We start from the raw sequence: 22563 nt of genomic DNA on the forward strand, positions 1-22563 counted from the left end.
GATTACAACCAATAAGCTATTTCCATAATGTTAACTCAGTTAATTCCTTTGATTTCTAGTAAGTTAAAATACAATTGTGTAACAAACAAAGATGTCTGTAAATCCTAATGATAACTAATAATAACGTAATAATATGCAGATGGGAAATACAAATTTTTGTTGAATATTTTATATGGCTGTTAAGTGAGTCGGACCAACAATTTTGAATCAAAAAAAGGAGTTAGAAGGCAGACTTTCCACTAGCAGTTAGGTCTCCTCTAATTTAATCCAGCCTAAATGAATTTTTCTTTTTATCAATAAATCAATGATAGGTTTTTGTAAAATGCTGGATAGCATTATCTAGTGCTCCTTAGAGATTTGAAAAACCTAAAGTAGTCTTTGATCTAAAAGAGGTTTACTGGTCTGAGAATTTAAGATACACAAAGGTTAAAATGATGATACAATGTGTTTAAATACTTAATGCCAATCTGTCAGTAGATTTCATCAGTAGGAAAGAGAGTGTCTTGGTGTAAAGTATTTAGAATTTATCTTTTAAAGAGCATAAAGTTTTTAGTTGAGTCTGATTTGACCTTGTGAAAATTAGCAAAAGTAATATAGATTATGATACACATTTAGGAGAAATAGAAAGGAACGAATATTGCTCCTTGGGGTAGATTTCAGATTTCTTCCAGTTCTCATGTAGCCACTTTGACCTGTATTAGAAAAGGGATCAAAACTACCAAATTCAGGGGAAAGGTGCATGGGATGAAATCTGAATGGGCATTCATGCGCGCGCGCACACACACCTTCTGTGAGTCTTCCCAGTGAAGGGCATAGTTAATTCTGGAGCAACAATTTGTGCCAAAACATCAGATTTTGTTGACCAGAGAAACTCATTAGCACTCAGTGTCCGTTTCTAGTTACATATATTCCCTTTGGTGAATTCTAGACTTGGAGAATAAAGGCAGGTGTCCAATATAAAACCCATTGATTGCATGGATATTGTACAGGATTAAGGTAAGGCCATTTTTATGTGATTCAAGAGAATCGTAGTGTGAAGTCCTCCAAAAATCTAAAGCCCAAGCACCCGTTTAGGTCCATTCTTAGAAGTGGACTTTTTTTTATAAAGTACCAATGTTTCGCTTAATGTGCTTTTTCTGCATAGAAATAGCAGCATGATATGGTATATGAGAAGTTATCATCAGAGTACTAAGAAATACAGGATGCTACTAGAGAGATGGCTCATTGGATAAGATCACTTGTTGCTCTTCAGGGAACCCAGGTTTAATTCTCAACACTCTCATGGCAGCTAACAACCAGTTAACTCCAGTTCTGGGGGATTCACTGTGCTCTTTTGGCCTCTGTGGGCATATTTATATATATATGGAAATACATAGTTTTTAGTCTGGGGGAATTTAAACATAGTTATTGAGGCACTGTGGTCACTAATATTCAAGTGTGGGTCATAGACTGCTGGGAGTTACTAAACCTTCTCAAGATGTTCTTGATCTCAATATTATACTGACAAATTTGCTCAAATCCTGTGAGCGTGTTAGCATACACAAGCCCTATGACCTCGGATTATTTAGAACGTATGTTTTATGCACTCACAGAAAAGTAGAGCTCGTTCATTCAAAAAAAAAAAGTATTAATTAGGAAGTAAAATTTAAATTTTAGCAAATTTCAACCCTCAGTCTCATTCTCCAAATAAAATGCAGAGCACAAGTGAAAGACGTCAGTGTGCCAAAGCAATGCAGTGTCTAAAGAAAGCGCGAGCACTTGAGTCGCAAGCTGAATTGACTGCTTTTATCTAGAAAGAAATCTGACAAAATGTGATTATTCAGACTTGGGCATTTGGCAGACATTTCTTTTTTTCAGAAATGAAGTAAGTAAGCCTATCACTTCAAAGAAAACAACTGACAGTATCTGTTGTTAATAATGTAGTTCAGCTTTTCAAAAAAAATAGAATTTAGGAAATTTGCATGAACCTTCATGAGCTGAGAGCTTCCCAATACTTAGAGACTTCTCTAGTAAAGGGACAATGTCAATGTGTATCGGGGTTTTTTTTTTTGTGTGTGTGTGTGTGTTCGTTTGTTTGTTTTTCCAGTATAGAAATGTCATTATTGGGAAGCAATATCACTCATTAACTTTCTCAAATTTCCAAGTGCATTTTAGTAAGCATTGATAGGTAAAAGTTTTATTCAAATTTACTGAACTCGTTTTATTAATGTGGCTTTAGAGTCAATGAAAGTCTCCAATTTAGTTACTACTGTCCTTTAAGAAACATCACTTGAAAATTTTGGCATACTAGCAAAGAAAGCTTCTGAGTTATTTGAAGCATCTCCCAAGATATTTTTCTAGCTATGTGTATTTGTAAGTTTGGATTCTTCAATAATGGTGCTCCCAACTAGTCTCCTACTAGCTCCTTTTTTCTCCTTGAGAAAGTGTAGGTTCCCAATTAGTGAGTATCATGATCTAAACAATAAAAGTTTTTCAAGGCACTTACGCTTAGCATGTGTTCAATGGAACTGTGGTCAAAAATTGGTGACCTTCTGAAGAGTGAAATGTTTAAAGGACAGAAAGCTAAATAAAAAAGGTTTAATAAGATATATCTCTTCTCATTTGCCCACTTAACTGAATTTCTTAGCTTTTCTTCATTCCATGTGACTTACATCCATTTAGCCCCTCTTATTCAACTTAATCAGACCTCTTGGAGTTTATGTCACCTGCTCTAACAGTGCTCTCAGCGTCTGTGCTCTTTAATTGTTTGCTCACACCTATGTGTTTGGCCCACTATCCACAAGGAGCCAGTAAGAAGGGTCACACTGGTGCCATTTATGGTTGTCACGTAAGCCATTGAAAGCCTTTGTGAGTTCCAGAGTGGTTTAAAACTTTCTCAAGCCTTCTAACCCATCTCTATAGTTACCTCTTTTGTCTTTTACAGCTTCATATATATATATAGGCCTACTTACCCTCATCTTCCTCCGAGGTCGCTGGGTTTATTATCTCTTTCTATCTTTTCTTAATATCCCTCCTCGTGTTTCTGCTGACCCCTCGGCTGACCCATCTTTTCTCATCCGCGTTTCCCATCTCCTCCTCACAGAACACTAAGCTACCAAGTCGATGGCTCCTGAAGAATATTCTTTAAGTTGTAAACTATAAAGCACATCAATTCACATAAGAGAGCTTAGTTAAGAGTTTTTTACTTGTAGGAATTTGGTAATGCTGCTTGCAACTCTTTCCTGTAGGAATCTGGAGATTTCCAGTCATGAATTATGAGCCAGTCTGCGTAGAAAGCTTTATTTGATTACTGGCTTCTTGTATAACAGTTAGATGTTTCTCCTCACTAATGATTTTGCTGAATCAGATGTTCTGTAAATAATTACTAAGGAACTTATTTTTAAAAAAGTTCTTCCTTTGACCTTTAATTATAAAAGGCAAGACATAACTCTTCACTAAAGTTTTACTTGCTGTGAATCTTTTTTGGAAATCTAAGAATGAAGGCTGATGTATAAGATATGTATATAGTGAGGAAAAAGGAAGAAGTTAGTTTTCAAGGTTTGTATTGTATAAGACTTGGAAACTTATATCATCTTTTCCTTTATTTATAGGCTGTTGGTAAGACTTATGGGAGTCTCCAGACATTTTCTGATAAATCTGCCATGGTCACAAAGTCCTTAGAATACCTTGGTGAAGTATTAAAATACATAAAGCCTTATTTGGGAAAAAAAATTTCCAGTGCAGGGTTGCAGCTGACTTATGGAATTATGGGTATGTATTTCTGACATGTTTTTGCTAGAAACATTTCCTTAACTCGATCTATTAGGACCCAAATGGAAAAAGATACATACGACAAATCACTTAACTCTTTGTGGAGGTGTAAGATAGTATGAAATACAGTAGTTTGCTTAAGATAGTTCAAGCTGTTCCTCATTATTTGCTCAGCTCTTATTGATATTAATATTAATATTATGATATTAATATTATGGTAATAACAGAAGATATTTCCACACTAACTACTGCTGATAATTTCAGACAAATTATAATACCCAAATCCCTAAAATGAACCTTGTATTAATGTTTACCAACATCTAGGTAGAAGATGAAACACCAGAAAGCCGTCACTTCCTTTCATTGTTTGTGGTCTCCTATGTGTGGAGAAGGAGGTCCCGAGAGATACTTAGTATAATACCAATGACATTGATGCTTCAAATCTTACTCTTCACAAACTGGTTTCTTTTTCAAAAGAAATCTTCTTATGCTTGTTCTATAACGATGGGGTTCATATTTCTTTAGGAAGTTAGTAATTTGAATATCTTTGTTGACTAAACCGTGCTGCTAACCAAAAATAGGAACAGAATAAAAGGAAATGAGAAATATTTCCTTAGAAGTTTTATATAGAATTTAAGTTTTGAATTTTCTTTATTTCTCTATGGCCCAAGCCTTGTATCTATTCCCTTTAATCTTGAGGACGTATGAATAAACCTTATTTTGGGCTGTCTGAAACCTTTTATCTTTGTTGTGAAAGATAAAGGAGACTGTGAAGCTGTGGAAATGCGGATAATGTAGAAGGTACTGAAAGCAGTACTTGCATTTCAGATTATTTAATTTTAGAAAAAAGGTAGTGATTTATTACCAATTCAGCAGTAATATCTATGTGATTATTTTAGCAAGTCAAGCTTATGACTTACCAGTCTCTAAGAAAGTTGCTTGCCATTTTCAGATTTAGTTTTTCCCAAGGTAAATGGATGATTACAGAGTACATGATAGCTGTATCAAGAATCACAGAATCTCTTATGTGTGAATTTAGGGCAAATTTTTGCTTATGAAAAATTGAGGGCTTTCTTTGTTGTTTTGCACTGAGCGCGCTCTCTCTCTCTCTCTCTCTCTCTCTCTCTCTCTCTCTCTCTCTCTCTCTCTCTCTCTCTCTCTCTCCTCTCTCTCTCTGCGTACAGGTAGAGCTAGACTCTCTCCATTTGCCTAGGTCTCAAAGGGTAAGAATGGATTACATAGCTAATAAATTACTCATTTTTCCATTAGAAATTAGAACAAGTAACTTGCTGTTTACATAAAAGATTTAAAACAGAATGGAGAAAGAACAAGTATAACTCCTTAAGAGTTTGAGCCTGTGTTAGGGTTGGGATATCATAGCCATAGGAAGGGGCTGATAAATTACCATTTCCTAGCTCAGGACACCTCTTGGGGTGTGTGTGTGTTTTATAAGGCTGCTAGTGGAAGGCACTAAAACTGCGTTCCAGGTTAAAAAGAGTGTCTGAGATCCTAATAAGTGATTTCTGACAGAGAAATTGATACTTTCCTCACGTTGTTTTTCTGAGGGTGAGGGTAGATAGGAGAAACTTGATCTTGGTTTCATTTAGATTTTCCGTTCTTTGTATCTCATAGTTTTCACATTGCCTGCATCTCACCCTGTTTCTGTGCATTCTTCCCCCTTTTCCCTGGTTGATAGTCTACTGGTGACCCTTCAGCGCTCATCCCAGTAGTTCCCCCTTTTCCCTGGTTGATAGTCTACTGATGACCCTTCAGCGCTCATCCCAGTAGTTCCTACTTTTCCCTGGTTGATAGTCTACTGGTGACCCTTCAGCGCTCATCCCAGTAGTTCCCCCTTTTCCCTGGTTGATAGTCTACTGATGACCCTTCAGCGCTCATCCCAGTAGTTCCTACTTTTCCCTGGTTGATAGTCTACTGATGACCCTTCAGCGCTCATCCCAGTAGTTCCTACTTTTCCCTGGTTGATAGTCTACTGATGACCCTTCAGCGCTCATCCCAGTAGTTCCTACTTTTCCCTGGTTGATAGTCTACTGATGACCCTTCAGCGCTCATCCCAGTAGTTCCTACTTTTCCCTGGTTGATAGTCTACTGATGACCCTTCAGCGCTCATCCCAGTAGTTGCCATGCCATTGCATTTCATTTGTACTCTTTTAGTGAAGAATTAAATGAATGCCTTAATGTAAGTCTTTTCACTCGGCATATGTTTCTTCCTAATGTCTATTTTGACTTGTTGCTATAATAAAGTACATTTTTTTACATAGAGTAGCAAAAATGTTCTGAATAGGAGATAATTGTAACCAAAGCTACTTTTCTTTTTTATTAGGAATTCTTGTTAAGTCATGGGCACAAATCTTTGCCACCTCGAAAGCACAGAAGCTACTGTTTCGGATCATAGATTGTTTACTGCTGCCGCACACGGTATTACAGCAGGAGAAGGAGTTGCCTGCGCCACTGCTGGCTGCAATTCAGAAGAGTCTTCCTCTGTATCTCCAGGTATACCCAGTGTATAAACTGCCTCAAAGCATGCTTCAAAATACAGATTGGAGAAATTGTGATCTCAAAAGTACTGTTTGTGTATGGCACATCCATTGAAAATGTTTTGAATGCCTTTTGGGTTTGGCTTTGGAAACAAAGGTGAGAGAGGCAAATTTTCAAGAAGCTCGAGTTGGGAATGAAGGCAAGGAGTTCAAAAGGTTTCAGAAGCTCACTCAGTATTTTCCTTGGAGACATCAGTTCTGTCAGAGCCAGACTGGGGTGAAAAGGACAGAAAAGCAGCACAAAAAACTCAGGGCATGAAGGCAGAATGCCTAGGAGTCAGAGGGCCATTCCTGTCAGAGTAACCTAGACAAGGTCAAGAGCTTTAAGGAAAATCTAGCACACTAGGGAAATACAAATCATTCTTCTGTGGCTGGAAATTCATATAGGAAGAGACACGTGATGGAGGGTTTTATATTCCTTGCCAAAAATTTGGACTCCATCTCATGAATGCACAATGTTGGTTGTGAGCAAAGAAAGTTGTGCTTGTATTTGGGGAAATGATCTTGGTGTGGGAGTTAGATTTAAGACCTATGAGGCAGTGACTAGTTCATTGAAATACTCCTCACGTTACTAGAAGGTTTAAACTAAGCAGTGAGATTAGAGGCTGTGCAGATGTCAGAAGCGTTGATGAACTCTGATTAAAAATACATTACTAAATGTGGGAGAGAAACAGAAATGGATGCATCTTAGACAAGACAGATAGTGGCTGGAAAGTGCTGCTGGTAACTGAACTGGGAGATTGTAAAGAAACAGCCATGGTGACACATACCTGTAGTGCCAGGATTTGGGAGGCTGAGGCAGGAGTTCCTGGCCAGCCAGAAATATATATAGAAAAAGCTGGCTTTAATAGCTTTAGTTTGAAGTGATTTGGAATGTGTAAATGTGTAAATAATGATATCCCGTGGGCAGTCTGAAGTACTGGTCTCTTTCATTAGTGTGTGATACTGAAAGTTAGGCCTTTCTAAATTTGAGATTCTCTAAAGAAGGAAAGGCAGAGAGTAGTGGATTTTGATAAGTTAGCATAGTCTCCCATGGTGGATTTTTTTTAAAGCAAAGTTTAGAGATTTCTAAGAAATTTTAAACTGACTCTAATTATATGTTCATGTTGGTATGTATGTCAAAGCTGAGTGTGCCATCAAGCAGAATGACAAAGAGTAGGAACCTGGCACTCAGTTGCATGGGAGAACAAATGTATGGAATGGAGTTGAGAGTACCAGGAAAGTCTGGATGTTTGTTCTGTGTGGTCTTCTTAGAACTAGTTTACTTGTAAGTAGATGTTGCTTAAGAAATAAAGCGAGGTTTTTGTTGAATTATCCATTTGGCAGAACTGTCAGGAGACTGCATCTTTAATTTTTAAAGGTGCTCTACTGTCTTTGGATCTGTGGATTCTGTCTGCCACCAACTTCTTGCTGTGCTTTTTCCAAAAAAAAGAAGCATGCAAGACTGAGCAGGCAGGCTCTACCATTGTTCATTTTAACTATGTTCTTGCCAGTATTTCAGTGGCTCTATACTATTTTTCACTACAAATGAACTCCTAGAGTTTTTTTACTAGATAAACATCCAATTATGGCTACAATGGGGTCCTAATAAACATGCAGAAAATTGTTTCTTCTTCTGAGGGAATGGATTTAATCATTTGTAAGTATTAAATATTGTTATGAGTATCCTGCTAACTTGCATACACATGGAAGAGATTATATCAAGATACATGCAACAAGATATTATAATGAGTTCTTGTGACTTCTATTAAGTTCTTAGTTTCTTTTAGCCTCAGTTTCCTTGACTGTAAAATGGGAATATGATAGTAACTCCTTTGTTCTAAAACTTGAAATGAAATGACTCTAAAGCACTTGGCACGGTAGCACATGGAAAAACTTCTAGGGAGGCGCTTGTTCTTGGTCTGAGCATCAGCACCCTTCTCTCATTACAAGTTGTTAAAAAATGATCTTATTTCTTTGCATGGCAAATTTTCAGGGTAAATATTACGTTCTTAGCCAAAATGACTGAATGATACCTCCCCTACCCAGCTGTGCCTCTGTGGGATTAGCAGTCCACACTCTGAGGGTCAGGCTTTTACTCTTTTATCTCTTGCTTCCTGATACAATGAGCTTTGGTTTAAATCCTTTGAAAAATACTGATGTATTTTACAAATGTATTTTATAACTTAGTAATGACATGGGTATGTAATTGATGATCATGGTAGTCAAGTGTTGTGTGCAGGAAGAGGAAGAATATTCTCTTTCTCTTCCTGAATGCTTACCTTCATTTCCTTTGGTCATGCCTCTACAACATATGTTAGATTATGTTAGATTCCACTACCATATATACTATCCCAACTCAGCTCTAGAAGGGCCAGGTTTGCCTTACTTATTCATGATAAGTAAGTCCTATTTAATGGTAAGAAGGTACAAATTCTGCCATGAATACTAATGCTGGAGAACATATTAGTAAGTTCCTAAACACTATTTGAAACTTCACCTTTTGACATTTCTTTTTGCTTATTTTCCGTTCTATAGGGCATATGTATTGTGTGCTGTCAATCTCAAAATCAAAATGCCTACTTGAATCAGTTGCTGAGGAATGTCATTGAGCAGTATATTGGGCGGTTTCTCCCCACCTCACCGTGTGTTTCAGATCTTGGGCAGCATCCTGTTCTTTCGGCACTGAGAAGCCCAGCCTCTCTTCCAATGATGACGCCCCTAAGGAAGCACATTGTCCATGCCATAAGGTAATACAGTTATTACAAAGAGGTGTATGTAGAAGTTATTAATCGCATCCAAAAATCATTCATACTATCAAAGAAATATTAATATTCCTCAGCATTGTGGTAGCTTATAAAAAACTTTTTCCCAGGAAACATTAAGAATTTGTTGCATCAGGAAGAAGAATAAAGATATTTAAAAGTTTCTCTACCATCTAGTAGTGTTCCACAGCTCAGCTAGAACTCTTGCTCATTTTTGTAATAAAAGAGACGCCTCTTTTCCTAGTTTTGTTATCTTACTCCTCTAGGAATAAAACCCACATAGCACTTATATAAAGTCTTTATGTGAAAATAGATTATCATTTTATGGAATAAATGATAGGAAAGCCACTGCTGATATCGTGACAGCTGTCAATGAAGAATCCGCCAGAATATTTTTGATAGCACCTGTGTGCTTTTAGATTTTAAAAAGTATTTCGTTATATTATATTTCCTTTTAAAATTGTGTTAGTTTCACTATGTACTGTTACTTTCCTTCTATACCTCCCTAAACATACATTTTTATGAGCTGGAGAGATGGGTAGAGTGGTTAGGAGCACTGACTGCTCCTTCAAGAGGGCCCCGGTTCAGTTGCCTGCATCCACATGGCAGCTCACAACTGTCTGCAACTCCACTACCAGGGATCTGACACCATCACACAGAAACACATGCAGGCAAAACACCAGTGCATATGAAATAAAAAAACATTTAAAAAAGTTACTTTTTTAAAAAGATGCATTTGTATGGTTTTCATCACAATAGAAATTGTATTTTGTACAATATAGTATGTAACAATTAACTTTATGACAGGTAACTGAAAATATGAATGTTGATGAAGAATATGAAGTATGTTATTAACTTACTAATTATCTCAATTTTTTTGTTTTCACGTGTTTATTAGTCAGTGTTTCCGCTGTTTTGACAAAACACCTGAGAATAACAACTGAAAAGGGGAGGGGTTTATTTGGGCCCCTGGCTCTAGATCACTGCTTTTCGGTCTGTGCAGAGGAGGGACAATGACAAAACAAAGCTGCTCGCTCACTGGGACAGGGTGAGGGTACCAGGGTACCAGACACAGCCCTGAGTGCACGCCCCAAATAACCTACTTCTAACTAGAAGACCCACTTCTAATATTTCTGAGACCTTATGACAGCATTGCCAGTTAAGGACACTTCTTCAGTACATAAGCTTTTGGGAAACACTTTGTCACTTGTTGCTAGGTCCAATTTGTCACACAGAATTAATATAAATCATAATAAGCATTAATACCTAGACTATTTCTGTAGTAACAAGTACACAGTCCTTTTGTTTTTATTGATATATATGTATATATGTGATAGGTCTGCCTTTATATGTTACTTGGCCTTTTTCCTTTGCAGCTCTTAATATTCTTTCTTTATTCTGGATGTTTAGTGTTTTGATTATTATATGGCACGGGGACTTTTTTTTAATTGGTTCTATCTATTTGGCGTTTTTTAAGCTTCTTGTATCTTCATAGGCATATCTTTCTTCAAGTTAGGAAAGTTTTCTGATTTTGTTGAACATATTTTCTGTGTCTTTGAACTAGCGTTCTTTGTGTATATCTATTATTCTTAGGTTTGGTCTTTCCATGGTGTCCCATATTTTTTAGATATTTTATGTTAGGCTTTTGTGAGATTTAATATTTTCTTGGACCGATGAGCCTATTTCCTCTTTTGTATCTTCATCACTTAAGAATCTGTCCCCCATCTCTTTTTTTTTTTTAATATTTATTTATTATGTATACAATATTCTGTCTGTGTATGTGCCTGCAGACCAGAAGAGGGCACCAGACCTCATTACAGATGGTTGTGAGCCACCATGTGGTTGCTGGGAATTGAACTCAGGACCTTTGGAAGAGCAGGCAGTGCTCTTAACCGCTGAGCCATCTCTCCAGCCCCCATCTCCCATCTCTTGTATTCTGCTGTTATGCTTGCATTTGTGAGTCCTAATCATTTTCCCATATTTTTAATTCCAGAATTTCCTGTTTGTGTTTTTTTTTTTATTGTCTCTATTTTAGTTTTTAAGTCTTGAATAGTTTCTTTCATCTGTTTGATTGCTTTTTCTTCGTTTCAAGGATTTGTTGATTTCTTCCAATTTTTTGTGTGTCTTTTCCTCTACTTTGAGGGAATTTTTTATTTCCTCAAACATTTTCCTAAATTTTAAGTTATTTTCTTCTGCTTCATCTATATTGGTGTGATCAAGTCTTGCTGTTGTAGAACCACTGGCTTTTCATGGTGTTGTGTTACTCTTTGTGGTATTAAGTGTGTTATTACATTGTCTACACCATCTTCTCTGATTGGTGTAGTTGGGGCTGTGTCTCTGGTGATCAATCTTCCTGGTGCCAATGGACTCAAGGCTCTGATGGTTTCTAGTAGGGGTGCATTCAGGGCCACAGTTCCAGTCACCTTGCAGGTCACTGGGCCAGTTAAGCAGCAAACTAGTGTGAGTCCTCGTCATTTCCATTCTTCAAGTTGGTCACTTGGGTGTCTCCAACTGTGATTATGTGGGACATCTTCCACTTTGGGATATTTCAGCAAATACATATTTTAGTCATGAATTTTCTTTATTATAAACTAGAGCTTTCTTTATACTGTTGTTTAGAGAATACCTGAGATATTTAGTGTTTCATACATGTTGACATCAGGTCATAGGATCTTCTTTTGTATTAAAAATAATAAAGAGGACATGGTTTGAAAATTTGCTGCTACACAATATTTTCCAACTCCTCAGCACTGAACACCAGCAAATGTGTGGAGTTTGCTTGGCAGTTTCCAAACATAAGACTATCTTTCTTCACTCTTATTCTCAGTGACTTGCTGGTGCAATGTATGATTCCCAAGTAAGGTATTGGTGTAAACAGCTTGATAGTCCTTTAGAAATGACTGTTCTGAAGGAAACATGATTTTACTAGGAAGGAAGATAAGCATAAACCAGATCATTTTGAATTATTTAAGAGGGTCTTCATTCAACAAAAGGAATTTTTATATTTGCTAGATAAGATAACTAGTTGTTGGGGGGATAAAGTTAACTTTTACTGAGAAGCTGTTTGAAAATATTTCCCAGAATATTCTAAATATATTTTAAGTACTCTATTTTTAGAATATTCTAGGGTATGTTGTCATGATTTTTATCCTTGAAGTAATGAGAAAGGTACAATGCCATCAAACTTGGCACAGGTGTAGGACAGAGGAGGTATGTGTCATTTCTATAGAAATAATGCAGGGGTGGGGATGGTTTAATAACATTCGCTCTCCACATTTAATTCATTTTTATGCAAAAAGGTTTGTTTTTCACATATATGTGTCAGTTTTGCCTGCATGTATGAATTGTACCACGTACATACCTGGTGCCTGTAGAAACTAAAAGAATGCATCAGATCCCCTGGAACTGGAGTTTTGGATGCTTGAAAGCTGCCCTGTGGGCACAGAGCCAAATTCAGTGTCTGTGCAACAGCAGCAGGTGCTCTTACCTGCTGAGCCATCTCTCCAACCTTCATTTCTTAGGACTGTTTTTGTTTGTTTGTTTCCTTGTTTTGTTTTTTAACTAACCCTCTATATCCTTTAGCCATAACATTAGAAGATTTGGTAATAGAAATTATCTTCCCCTGTCTTCATGTAGTGATTAAAATTATCGTACTGTCTGTTAAAATTTTGATATTCTATGAGACTAGATTATTGGTATGTAGTATTAATAAGTTTCTGTGTTGAAATACCTTCATTTTGGCCTCTCTGTCTCTCTGGTGGTTGGGTGGGTGGGTGGCCCAGAGGACAGCCTCGGGTCTTTCTTTTGTTGTCGTCACCTTGTTTGTGAGATGCCCAGTGCTGCTGGGTTAGACTGCCCAGCAGCTGTGTTGGTGATCAACCCACGAGCCCTGTCTGGCTCTGTCTTTTTGACCCAATTTTTAGGTTCAGAATAGTTTTGTCTTAGTTCGGTCTGCATTTCCAGCAAGATTGTAGTAATCTGTTATTACATTTGAGATATTGCCTTGTTTAATATAAACTCCATGACAAATGGGGAGGTGAATTCAAATCATAAACCCAAATTAAGCCCCTTGGTTAGTATACCAGCTGTATACTCAGATTTCTGTTTTACTTCATATGTAATTAAGGATGAATTTTATTCTTTATATATTAGATTCCAGCTGACTAGAAGGGTGACTAAGTTTTTGTTTTCTATATTCAATAATAAGTAGAGTTGGGATCTTATGGTTCCCTCCATTCTGCACCTTTCTACTAGGTGATCTGTTTGAGTTGGGGCTTCTTTCTCAGAATCCCTGACAATTCTGTGATGATCCTTTGTCAAAGTACCAGTCACATATATTAAAATTGCCCCTTTATTGACACAACTAACTTCTCCACTAGATGATGAGGCTGTTGTTTGTTCTTTTTTCACTTAATTCTATATGCTTATCTTTACATTGCTCCTGGTGTTCAATATGTACCAAATTAATATTTATTTGGGGCATTAGTAATTCTGCACTGCACAGAACAAAACAAAACACTGCCTAAGATGGTGGTTGTAGCAAGGATGTTAAATTTGTGGGAGTCACTGTGTGTGTGGAACAAGAGTGATTATGTAGTTTCTTGAATGAGTTTATAAGCCTTAGTTGTTTTTGTGTTCCTTTATGTTTACTTCTAGATTTCAAACATATGTGTATGTCAGTTTTGATTGAATAGTATCTGGGGCTGGAAATGCACCTCAGTGGCAGGAAGCTTGCTTACCATGTCCAAGGTTCTAAGTTAATCCCAAGCACCAGTAAAATTAAAACTATCATACGGGGATGTTAAGGATTTTTTTGGCCAATTTTCATATCATCTAGATATTTTAAAGAAACTCAATACTTTGACACTTATTCATTTTTTGAATGGTGAGCAGGACTAAGTGGTTGCATGGGAAGTTGAGTCAAAAAAGGTTGTTATCCTTCCAATCTCTGTTGAATTTTGATGTTACAGTTTATCATGCTTGGAGAGAAGATATTTAATCTTAAATTAGTTCTTTAAATTTCCTAGCGAAGGAAAGATAAAGCTAGAACTGGAAGCTAATTCCTAGGATTGTTCTTTTATTTATTTAGAAACATAAGACCCCTCCTAAATTCTAAGGAAATAAATGTGAGGGGAGATTTGTTTATGCAAATTTGACATTAGAGGAAGTGTTAATTCCTGGTAAAACTGATAAGGGATATAAGACATAAGTGGGAAATGGAGAAAACAAATTAGCAGGTAGGTTTGGTTAAGTTCATTTTAAGACGAGATTGCTTAAGATTTTATAATCTGTACTAGGTTTTAGAGCACATAGCACACCAAAATGCTCTGTAAAGTTAACACAGTAAATAACATTTATTTTAAAACTATACTTTATCTAGGGAATAAATTTTTCCAGTGTCTTTAATTTGCATGGCATTTGATTCTGTTCAATTGAAACCTGAAATAGAAGAAAAATAAAATAAAATTTGCTTGTTTTCAGGAAATCCTATCTTGAGTTCAAAGGATCCTCACCCCCTCCTCGATTAGCATCCGTATTGGCCTTCATCCTCCAGCTCTTCAAGGAAACCAGCTCGGGTGTTTGTGACCTTGAGCTACTCCTTCCTGGCATCTTAAAATGTCTGGTGTTGGTCAATGAACCCCAAGGTTAGTTGGCTAAGTCTTGATCGTCAGCATTTTTTATGTATGAGTTGAACAACTATTCTTTCACATGGATTAAACTCAGAGCTGTAAAAGGTACATGGTCATTCTCCATCCCTTGGTATGAGTCATGGCTGGTGTGTGTGTGTGGGGGGGGGGGGGGGTGTTCAAATACTGGCACACTTCAGTCTTTTTAGTTTAGGTGTTCTGGGAAAGGAGTTGTATCAACCTCTCCCCTCCTTGAGGAAAATAATTTATGTATGGGGTACTTCCTTTGTCAGACTATTTAACTTTAAAAAAAAAATGTGCTGATTTACTCTGATGTCACATGATACTTGTCAAGTGTCAGGAGATGGGAGGTCAGTGTAACCTCTTCTCTTCAGTTTTCTGCTAGAATATCCAAATGTGGAGGCTCCTTTGAGCAGCCCCTTCCTTTTGGTCCCATCAGCGTCACCTTGAGTGATCACTTTGAAGTATGCTCTCTAGTCCCCACTGTAACATGCTTTTAGTAAGTTTGTGTAGACTACAGAACAGGAGTCACGGTGCTGGCTTGACTCTGGTAGGCCATTGGCCTGTTGGTCCTGGTTTTTGTGCAGAAGTGTGTGTGTGTGTGTGTGTGTGTGTGTGTGTGTGTGTGTGTCTGTCTGTCTGTCTGTCTGTTATAATGTGGACTCCGAGGAACCTGAGGGCAGTACCTAAATTGGTGGTTGAAAGCCAAATGATCATTGACATGTTCTGTTGTTCCTCAAAAATTTATGCTATTTTCGACTGCTCTCAGTCTGAGTCTGGGAAAAGTGATCTGTTACATTTCCTTATTGTACTGTGGCTTGGCAGGAGGACATACCCTGTGGTGGCTTTAAAGGACCTGGATCTTTAGAATAGAAGCATTGCGCTTGTTAAAGCTCGCCATGGAGAAGTGCAGTGAGGGCCCTGCACTTCGTCAGTCAGGGTTTCCTCACTCGGTGCAGGCAGCATGGTAGTTGTCGTGTAGCCATGGTTTTCATCCCTGTGCTTTCACCTGAATGTTATTAACAGCAGGTCTACAACTCTAGATGGAAAATCCTGAAAGGTAGAGTTAATACGGTTTAAATCATGTGCCATTCTGAGTAGCTTTATCCAGATTGAATTCCACAAGCTCTCAGAAAACACGTCTCTGAGACAGAAGTAGATAAGCTTCCTTACCTGTGGAAAAACAGGTGATAGCTGCAGGGTAGGGTTTGAGATAACAGAAGTAGTATGAAGCTGACTCTGGTTACACTTGCACAGATCTGACAATACTAAAAGTCCCTGCACTGTATGTGAGGCATCTCCTTCTGCACACTGTGTCAGTCAAGGTGGTGCTTTAAAGCAAATATGATTATTCAGTTTGAAGACATTTATAATATATATTAGTGGGCCCAAAACAGGAGTTTTATACCATTAAGAACATAAGTTTTGCCAGGCGGTGGTGGCGCCCGCCTTTAATCCCAGCACTCGGGAGGCAGAGGCAGGCGGATCTCTGAGTTCGAGGCCAGCCTGGTCTACAAGAGCTAGTTCCAGGACAGGCCCTAGAAACTACAGGGAAACCCTGTCTCGAAAAACCAAAAAAAAAAAAAAAAAAAACCATAAGTTTTTTGCATAATTGCTCAGGTCTGAGTTACTCAGCTTCACAGTACCTTAATAAATCAACTTAAAGTGCAAGAAGGTTGGCTTGCCCTCGTTTTGTAAACTTCAAAGTACATGATCATTTTACACACACACACACACACACTCACACACCGTATAGTTGGTGATGAGGCCTTGATCATGATGGGAATACCCGAAGGCAGAACCTGCTCATCTGCGGCAATGGAAACAGTGGAGGGAAGAGGTACCCACTCCTCTGTTGCACCTTGGGCTGGCCACCCAGCATTTAATATGTGAGCCTGTGGTACATTTAAGATCCAATCCGCCACAGCATTTTTGTGCTATATATACAGGCACAGTGTTTTAAGAATTTGGTTAAATAAATAATTAATACAAATATTTGGCTAATTTTAAACAAAAGAACATATTGTTTGGTCTAGTTTGCTACTTAAAGATTTGTAAGGGGTGGAAGGTATGTGCCTGTGATTTTGAAAATAAAATCAATATGCCTGCCTATAAATTCATGTCTTACAAAAGGCTCTCATGTCTGTTTTTATCTGTAAGAGTAGGATGGGAAGGGTTTTTGATTATGGATACCTTTCTGAAAGGAAAACATATCTTCATATGTATTATTTCAGCTTTGAGACTCAAAATAGATTTTCAAACTTTTTAGGTATTCTTCCGAACAAAACAAACTTAAAACTCTTTTATTTTGAAAATTTACAAAAAGCATGTACCTTCTTGAGGAAAACAATGTATTTTTCTAAATCAAGAGTGTTAAGAATGAGGATCCAGATGGTCAGCTCAGACACACTGTGTAATGCTATCATTTTCTCCTAGTTAAAAAGCTGGCCACAGAGAACCTGCAATGCATGATAAAAACCTGCCAAGTGGGGTCAGAAGGAGAACCTGCCACCCAGCTGACTTCTCTGTTTAGGTAACTGGAAAGCATGCCAACTGGCAAGAAGAGGGTTGCCAGCCATTTGACAGCCAACATGCTTTTTAAATAACTAATTATCCCAAACATAATGTGTTACTACTTGTTTACAGTGTTTCAATTATAGTATTTGGGGCAGTGGTTTTGTTACATTGTGTTGTTTTATTGAAAAATAAAAGTGCCAAGGAGAAGGGTAAGTTAACTGACTTGAAATTACTTATGTCTTCAGTAAGAAAGAATCTTGAATGTGGTTAAGAAGAAAAAGTAAGATGCATAAGTCTGGAAAACGTGTACCTGCTCCTCAGGGTGCTGTAAAAATGCCTGTCCCTGGTCTTTTTGACTTGCTTTAAACAATGAAGCTTCAGAAAGCTTAACTGGGAAACATGGACTCTATAGGGGTAGATGGTATGCTTAGCCACATTCCCTGGGCCCTTCTTGGCTCTTGTAGAGTCTCAGTCAGTCTCCCCCCCTCTCTTCCCCGACAGGGTTTCTCTGTGTAACAGTCCTGGCACTCTGTAGACCAGGCTGGCCTCAAAGGCACAGAGATCCTCCTGTCTCTGCCTCCCGAGTATTGGGATTAAAGGTGTGTGCCACCACCGCCTGGTGTGGAGTCTTTATTAGAGCAGTTTCTTTGTGCCATTTTTCTCAGGGTCTCTACCAGCTTGGTTTTATGTCCCACATCCCTACCTTGCCACCACACGACGTGTGACTTGAGGTGTGTCTCTTCCCTCTCGTCACTTGTCTGCGCTCGTCTACTGTTCCTGGTTCATTTCAGTTGTCATCACTTGATGCTAGTGAGTTCATGAAGATTTCAAAACCTTGGGAAAAGGGAAAAGTGAATCTTTGCTATATATGATTTATTAAGGTACATAGCTTTTATTGTATTGATTGAGGAGTATGGAAATTTTAGTGGTCAAATATATTTTTTTTATTTATAAAGAATGTCTACTCATAATATCTCTTGATAATTTAAAACATGTAAATATCTTATGAATATTTTCTGTCCTTATACTGTATTAACTAATACAGATGTTTGATGTGCTGAGAACTAACGAGAAAACTTGACTGTGCGAGCTGCCTTCCACACTCCTCCCATTCCAGTGTGAAGTGGAGAATATCATGGAGAGTCCCTAAAATTCATTTTTTTTTTCCTACCTGATTCTCCTTTCAATTATTTTTCTGCTAAGTGCCACCAAGCTGGCCCTGGTAATACACACCTGTAGTCCCAGCATTCTAGGTGACTGAGGAGGAGGTAATGAGTTCTAAGTCAAGCCAGACAACATGAAACTACCCTACCTCCAAAAGTTAAGAAACAAACAAGCCTTACCAATGGTCTGCGTATAGATTCTTCCTCAGTCTTGATGAAATGATCCTTGTTATGTTCAGGTTAAAAGTGATTGTGATGTATATAACTGGCCCAAGGATTTGCCTGAGGTTGACTCTTAAATGGTCTGCTCTGCTTTCAGGCAGTTCATCCAGGACTATGGTGTGCAGTACAGTTACCAGGTATACAGCATCCTGGAGATGGTGGCAGCACTGAGTGCGCACATTGTCATCCACTTGGTTCCCACCCTTACTCAGTCTCTGAAAGATTCAGAGCTGAAATGGGGCTGTGGCAGGAACATTGCACAAAGGTATGTTTGATTAATTATACTATTTTGAGTACCATACAAATCATGTTTTCTCTTTTTATTAAAATGACTTATTTTCCATTTAGAAAAATAGGATATTTTGAGCTGAAGAATGCTTCAGCGCTGTGACTGTTGTCAGCAGTGTAATCCCTTCCTGAGCAGTAGTGTAGCTGTGTGGGTCACACATCATTTCCAATTCCCGCAGGCGTGGCCACCTCGGAGGTGCACACCTCAGTGGTGCTATCTTTTCAAAGCGGTGTCCTTAGGGAAAGATGGATTTGAAAGCTTCCAGTGGCTTGTCTTGTGAAATCCATGTTGATTATAACATTAGCTAATTAGTAGACTCTGTCTTTGCAGCACAGTAATGAAAAACATACTCTTGCAACACTGTTGACGTAGTTTCTGAGCTCTTTTCATGAAAATCTTTCATGGAGTCTGTGAACTCCACCCAGTGACCACTGGGGCAGCCTTTGCTAATGTGCTACTCTGTGTGGCCATGATATTCACAAAAGGACTGGTTATAGAGAGTCAGGATCACATAGTTATTTAGACTAATGAAAGAGCTTCATGGCAGAATATTCCTTCAAGCATTTTAACTGGTGAGCGCTGTGTTAACGAACTGTAAAATTTCCTCACTGTAGACCCTGCCTCACCTTCGCTCCCTTCTTGCCCTGTTTGAGCCCGGGCCCAGGAGAAGCATGGCTTACCTGTATCTCCACCTACATAAGCCCTCTCCTTTCTGTAAACAAAATGTAAATCCCAAGTACCACAAGCACTATAGAATAGTGAAAACAGCATTTTATTTTCAAACTGCTGTTCAAGTAAGGACAAGAAGGTAAAGAAAATAGGGCATTGCTGGTGTTGTGACACTGATCTTTCTTCTGGTTGTAATGCTCCATGGTTTTGTCGGTGACACATCTCCCTGTTGTTATCATGCCATCCTTGTCCTTACGCAGTGTACCATGAGCGCATTTTGTCATAGACGGACATTCTGTTGTTTCAGATGCTTAATAAGCTCTCACTTCGTTTAACCTTCATTTTGTACAGTTAAGTCACTCTGAGGACTGGATGGATTCCAGCACCTGAGTTTACTCATTGCATACATGAAGCATTTTTTTAAAAGTGTTGTGCCACATCTGCTAGGTAGGTTGATAGACATTTATAAATACTTAAGTGGTTTGTTTTTTTTTTTTTTCTTTAACAGGGAAGCATATAGCAAACTTTTATCTCACCTAGGACAGGTGGGACAGGAGGAGAAACAGCGACTGGAAAGTGACAAAACGTGAGGCTGCTGTGCCAGCTTTCTGTCTGCGTCGTCTCTAGAGCTGCTATGTGGCACCCCAGCAGGGATTTAATTAATTATATAATGTATCACAAATAATTTCCTTTTTCTCCTGTATATATAATGTATATAAATAAGGAATTAAGGCTTATTAGTAATTGTGTAATAGCATCCTACGTGAAGAGATTTTTAATTAAATTAAAGACATTTCAAACAGAACAGATTTTCTGTGGATGAGTATTATCCAGTTCATACCAGTAACCTGTTTAGGTGCTGGTTTGTTCTGTTAACCTTCTTATCTTTTTGTGTTCATGCTCCTTTTTCTTCCTGGCCTGTTCTGGTTTGCTGTTTATGGGAAAGTGAGTATCAGGATATGGACTGTGGGGTTTCTTAGTTATAAACCAAAGTTAGCAAATAAACACTTACAGCACATGTAAGTGGCCAGTAAAGGTGTGCTCGGCTCTCTGGAGTCACTGTTATGACTGAGGACCATGCACACCGTTTGTTTAAAGTTTTAAAAGTATATCAACAGTATTCATGTGTACGTTCTGTAGATTGCTAGGGTTTTTTTCTCTCTTCATCTTCCAGAATTGTCATTAAAAGTCTTCTCAAGGGAGAGGAAATATAGAAATTAGAAAAATAATTAATATTCTGGAAGCATCTTAAAACTACTAATAAAAGAAGTCTGTTCTCTTGTTCCCCTTCCCTGTCTTGTCTGCCTGCCTTCTCATGTCCTACTCCAACAGGGCTTCCTCCCCAACCAATAAACATCTAAAGTATAGAAGTCTGAGAAGTCAGCTGTCTTGTCTCCTTCCTCTTATAACTTAGTAACTTACGAAGGCTGCACACTTCACCTGCTGGGCCTTTTCTTCCTTGTTTCCTCTGTTTAACTGTCTCACGGAGGCTGCACACCTCACCTGCTGGGCCTTGTCCTGACTCGTTTCTGTGGTGAGCATCACTAAATACAAGGAGTTCCATCCAGTCCTACAGTTAAGGACCTGCATTAGGTAAACCAGGTGCTCGCTCACCTAACCATTCTTCATGGACAAAAAAAAATTAGTAAGTAAATCTTTTTAATTTCACAGTGTTATAGAAATCCATGGATAATACCTGTAAAAGGTCTGAATTGTTTGAGTTTATAGACAGGACTACTTACTGTGTTATTTATAACAATGTATGGTGGTTTGAATGACAGTGTCTCCTAGACGCTCATGAATCTGAACACTTGGTCCTCAGTTGGGAGGTTTAGGAAATGTCCCTGGAAGTGGCTTTGGGGTTTAAAGATTTGCCCCACTTCAGGAAGGGTTCTCTCTTCCTGTTCAGAGTTCTGGATGCGATCGCACATCTTCCTGCTCTGTTGCCATGCCTCCCTTGATGGAACTATAATCCAAAGTAAACTCCTTCTGAAGCTACCCTTTGTCATGTGTAGAACAGCAACAGAAACGGGGCCAATACAGTATGCCTTGTGGGTTTTTTGTTTGTTTGAGTTCTAAATTATAAATAAGGGATTCCAGGATGTTCCCTCCCCCGCAAAAAAAGTTTGGTTTTTTTGTTGTTGTTGTTGTTTTATGCATATCTTAACTTTGATTGTTTCCTTATGGGGATTGTGTGTGTGTGTGTGTGTGTTTGTGTGTGTGTGTGTGTGTGTGTGTGTGTGTGTGTGTGTGTGTGTGTGAAAGGGGGGAGAACAGAGGCAATGAATTTGAGGAGTGGGGGGCCATGGAAGAGGTTACAAAGAAGAGATGGAAGGAGAAATGCTATAATACAGTGTTCATACAAGAAACTCTCAAACATAAATAAATAAGAGGACAAAGCTGGCTAAGAAAGGGAAAGCAGGAGTACTTGCTGCTCTTCCAAAGGATGCACATTTAGTTCCACACAGCCACCTTAGGAATCACATAATCATCTCTAGATTCAGTAAATCTGATACCCTCTTTTGGCCTCTGCAGGTACCTACAGACCACATGTAGGAAACACAAATGCAAACACACACACACACACACACACATATTTAAAATAAGTGGTTGAGACAGAGTTTTAAAAGTATACAACATCTGTGCTTGGTTGTTGGAGCACACGCCTTTAATTCTAGCACTCAGGAGGCAGAGTTAGCTGGATTTCTGTGAGTTGAAGGCCAGCCTGGTCTACAGAGCGATTTCCAGTACAGGCTCCAAAGCTACACAGAGAAATCCTGTCTTGAAAAACAAAAAGAAAAAAAGAGAAAAAATGATGTGAAATGTTCTTCTGTATAAGTGTTACTTTTATTGGTTGATGAATAAAACTGTTTGGGCCAAGGCATAACAAAGTAAAGCCAGATGGGAAATCCAAACAGAGATAATAAGAGAGTAGGCGGAGTCAAAGAGATGCAATGAAGGAGAAGGACCCGGACACTTACCGGTAAGCCACAGCCTTGTGGCAAT

The 22563-nt window shown here is 38.4% G+C and overlaps 1 protein-coding gene across 3 annotated transcripts in view; it reads left to right on the plus strand.

Moving 5' to 3' along the window:
* The window catches only part of Mms22l (MMS22 like, DNA repair protein), a 109609-nt gene extending 89247 nt beyond the window's left edge, over nt 1-20362 (plus strand). For 2 of the 3 annotated variants that reach the window (XM_038347631.1, XM_038347633.1), the window contains exons 19-25: nt 3591-3750; nt 6092-6261; nt 8823-9034; nt 14531-14694; nt 17134-17230; nt 18697-18864; nt 20066-20362. In XM_038347631.1, coding sequence (XP_038203559.1) covers nt 3591-3750; nt 6092-6261; nt 8823-9034; nt 14531-14694; nt 17134-17230; nt 18697-18864; nt 20066-20147 — 1053 coding nt within the window. In that variant the 3' untranslated portion in view covers nt 20148-20362. The remainder of the gene's footprint in view (nt 1-3590; nt 3751-6091; nt 6262-8822; nt 9035-14530; nt 14695-17133; nt 17231-18696; nt 18865-20065) is intronic. The other variant, XR_006020921.1, reaches the window with a different exon arrangement.
* The last annotated feature ends 2201 nt before the right edge of the window (nt 20363-22563 follow it).

Source organism: Arvicola amphibius, chromosome 11, assembly GCF_903992535.2.
Source record: "Arvicola amphibius chromosome 11, mArvAmp1.2, whole genome shotgun sequence".
NCBI classification, from domain to species: domain Eukaryota; kingdom Metazoa; phylum Chordata; class Mammalia; order Rodentia; family Cricetidae; genus Arvicola; species Arvicola amphibius.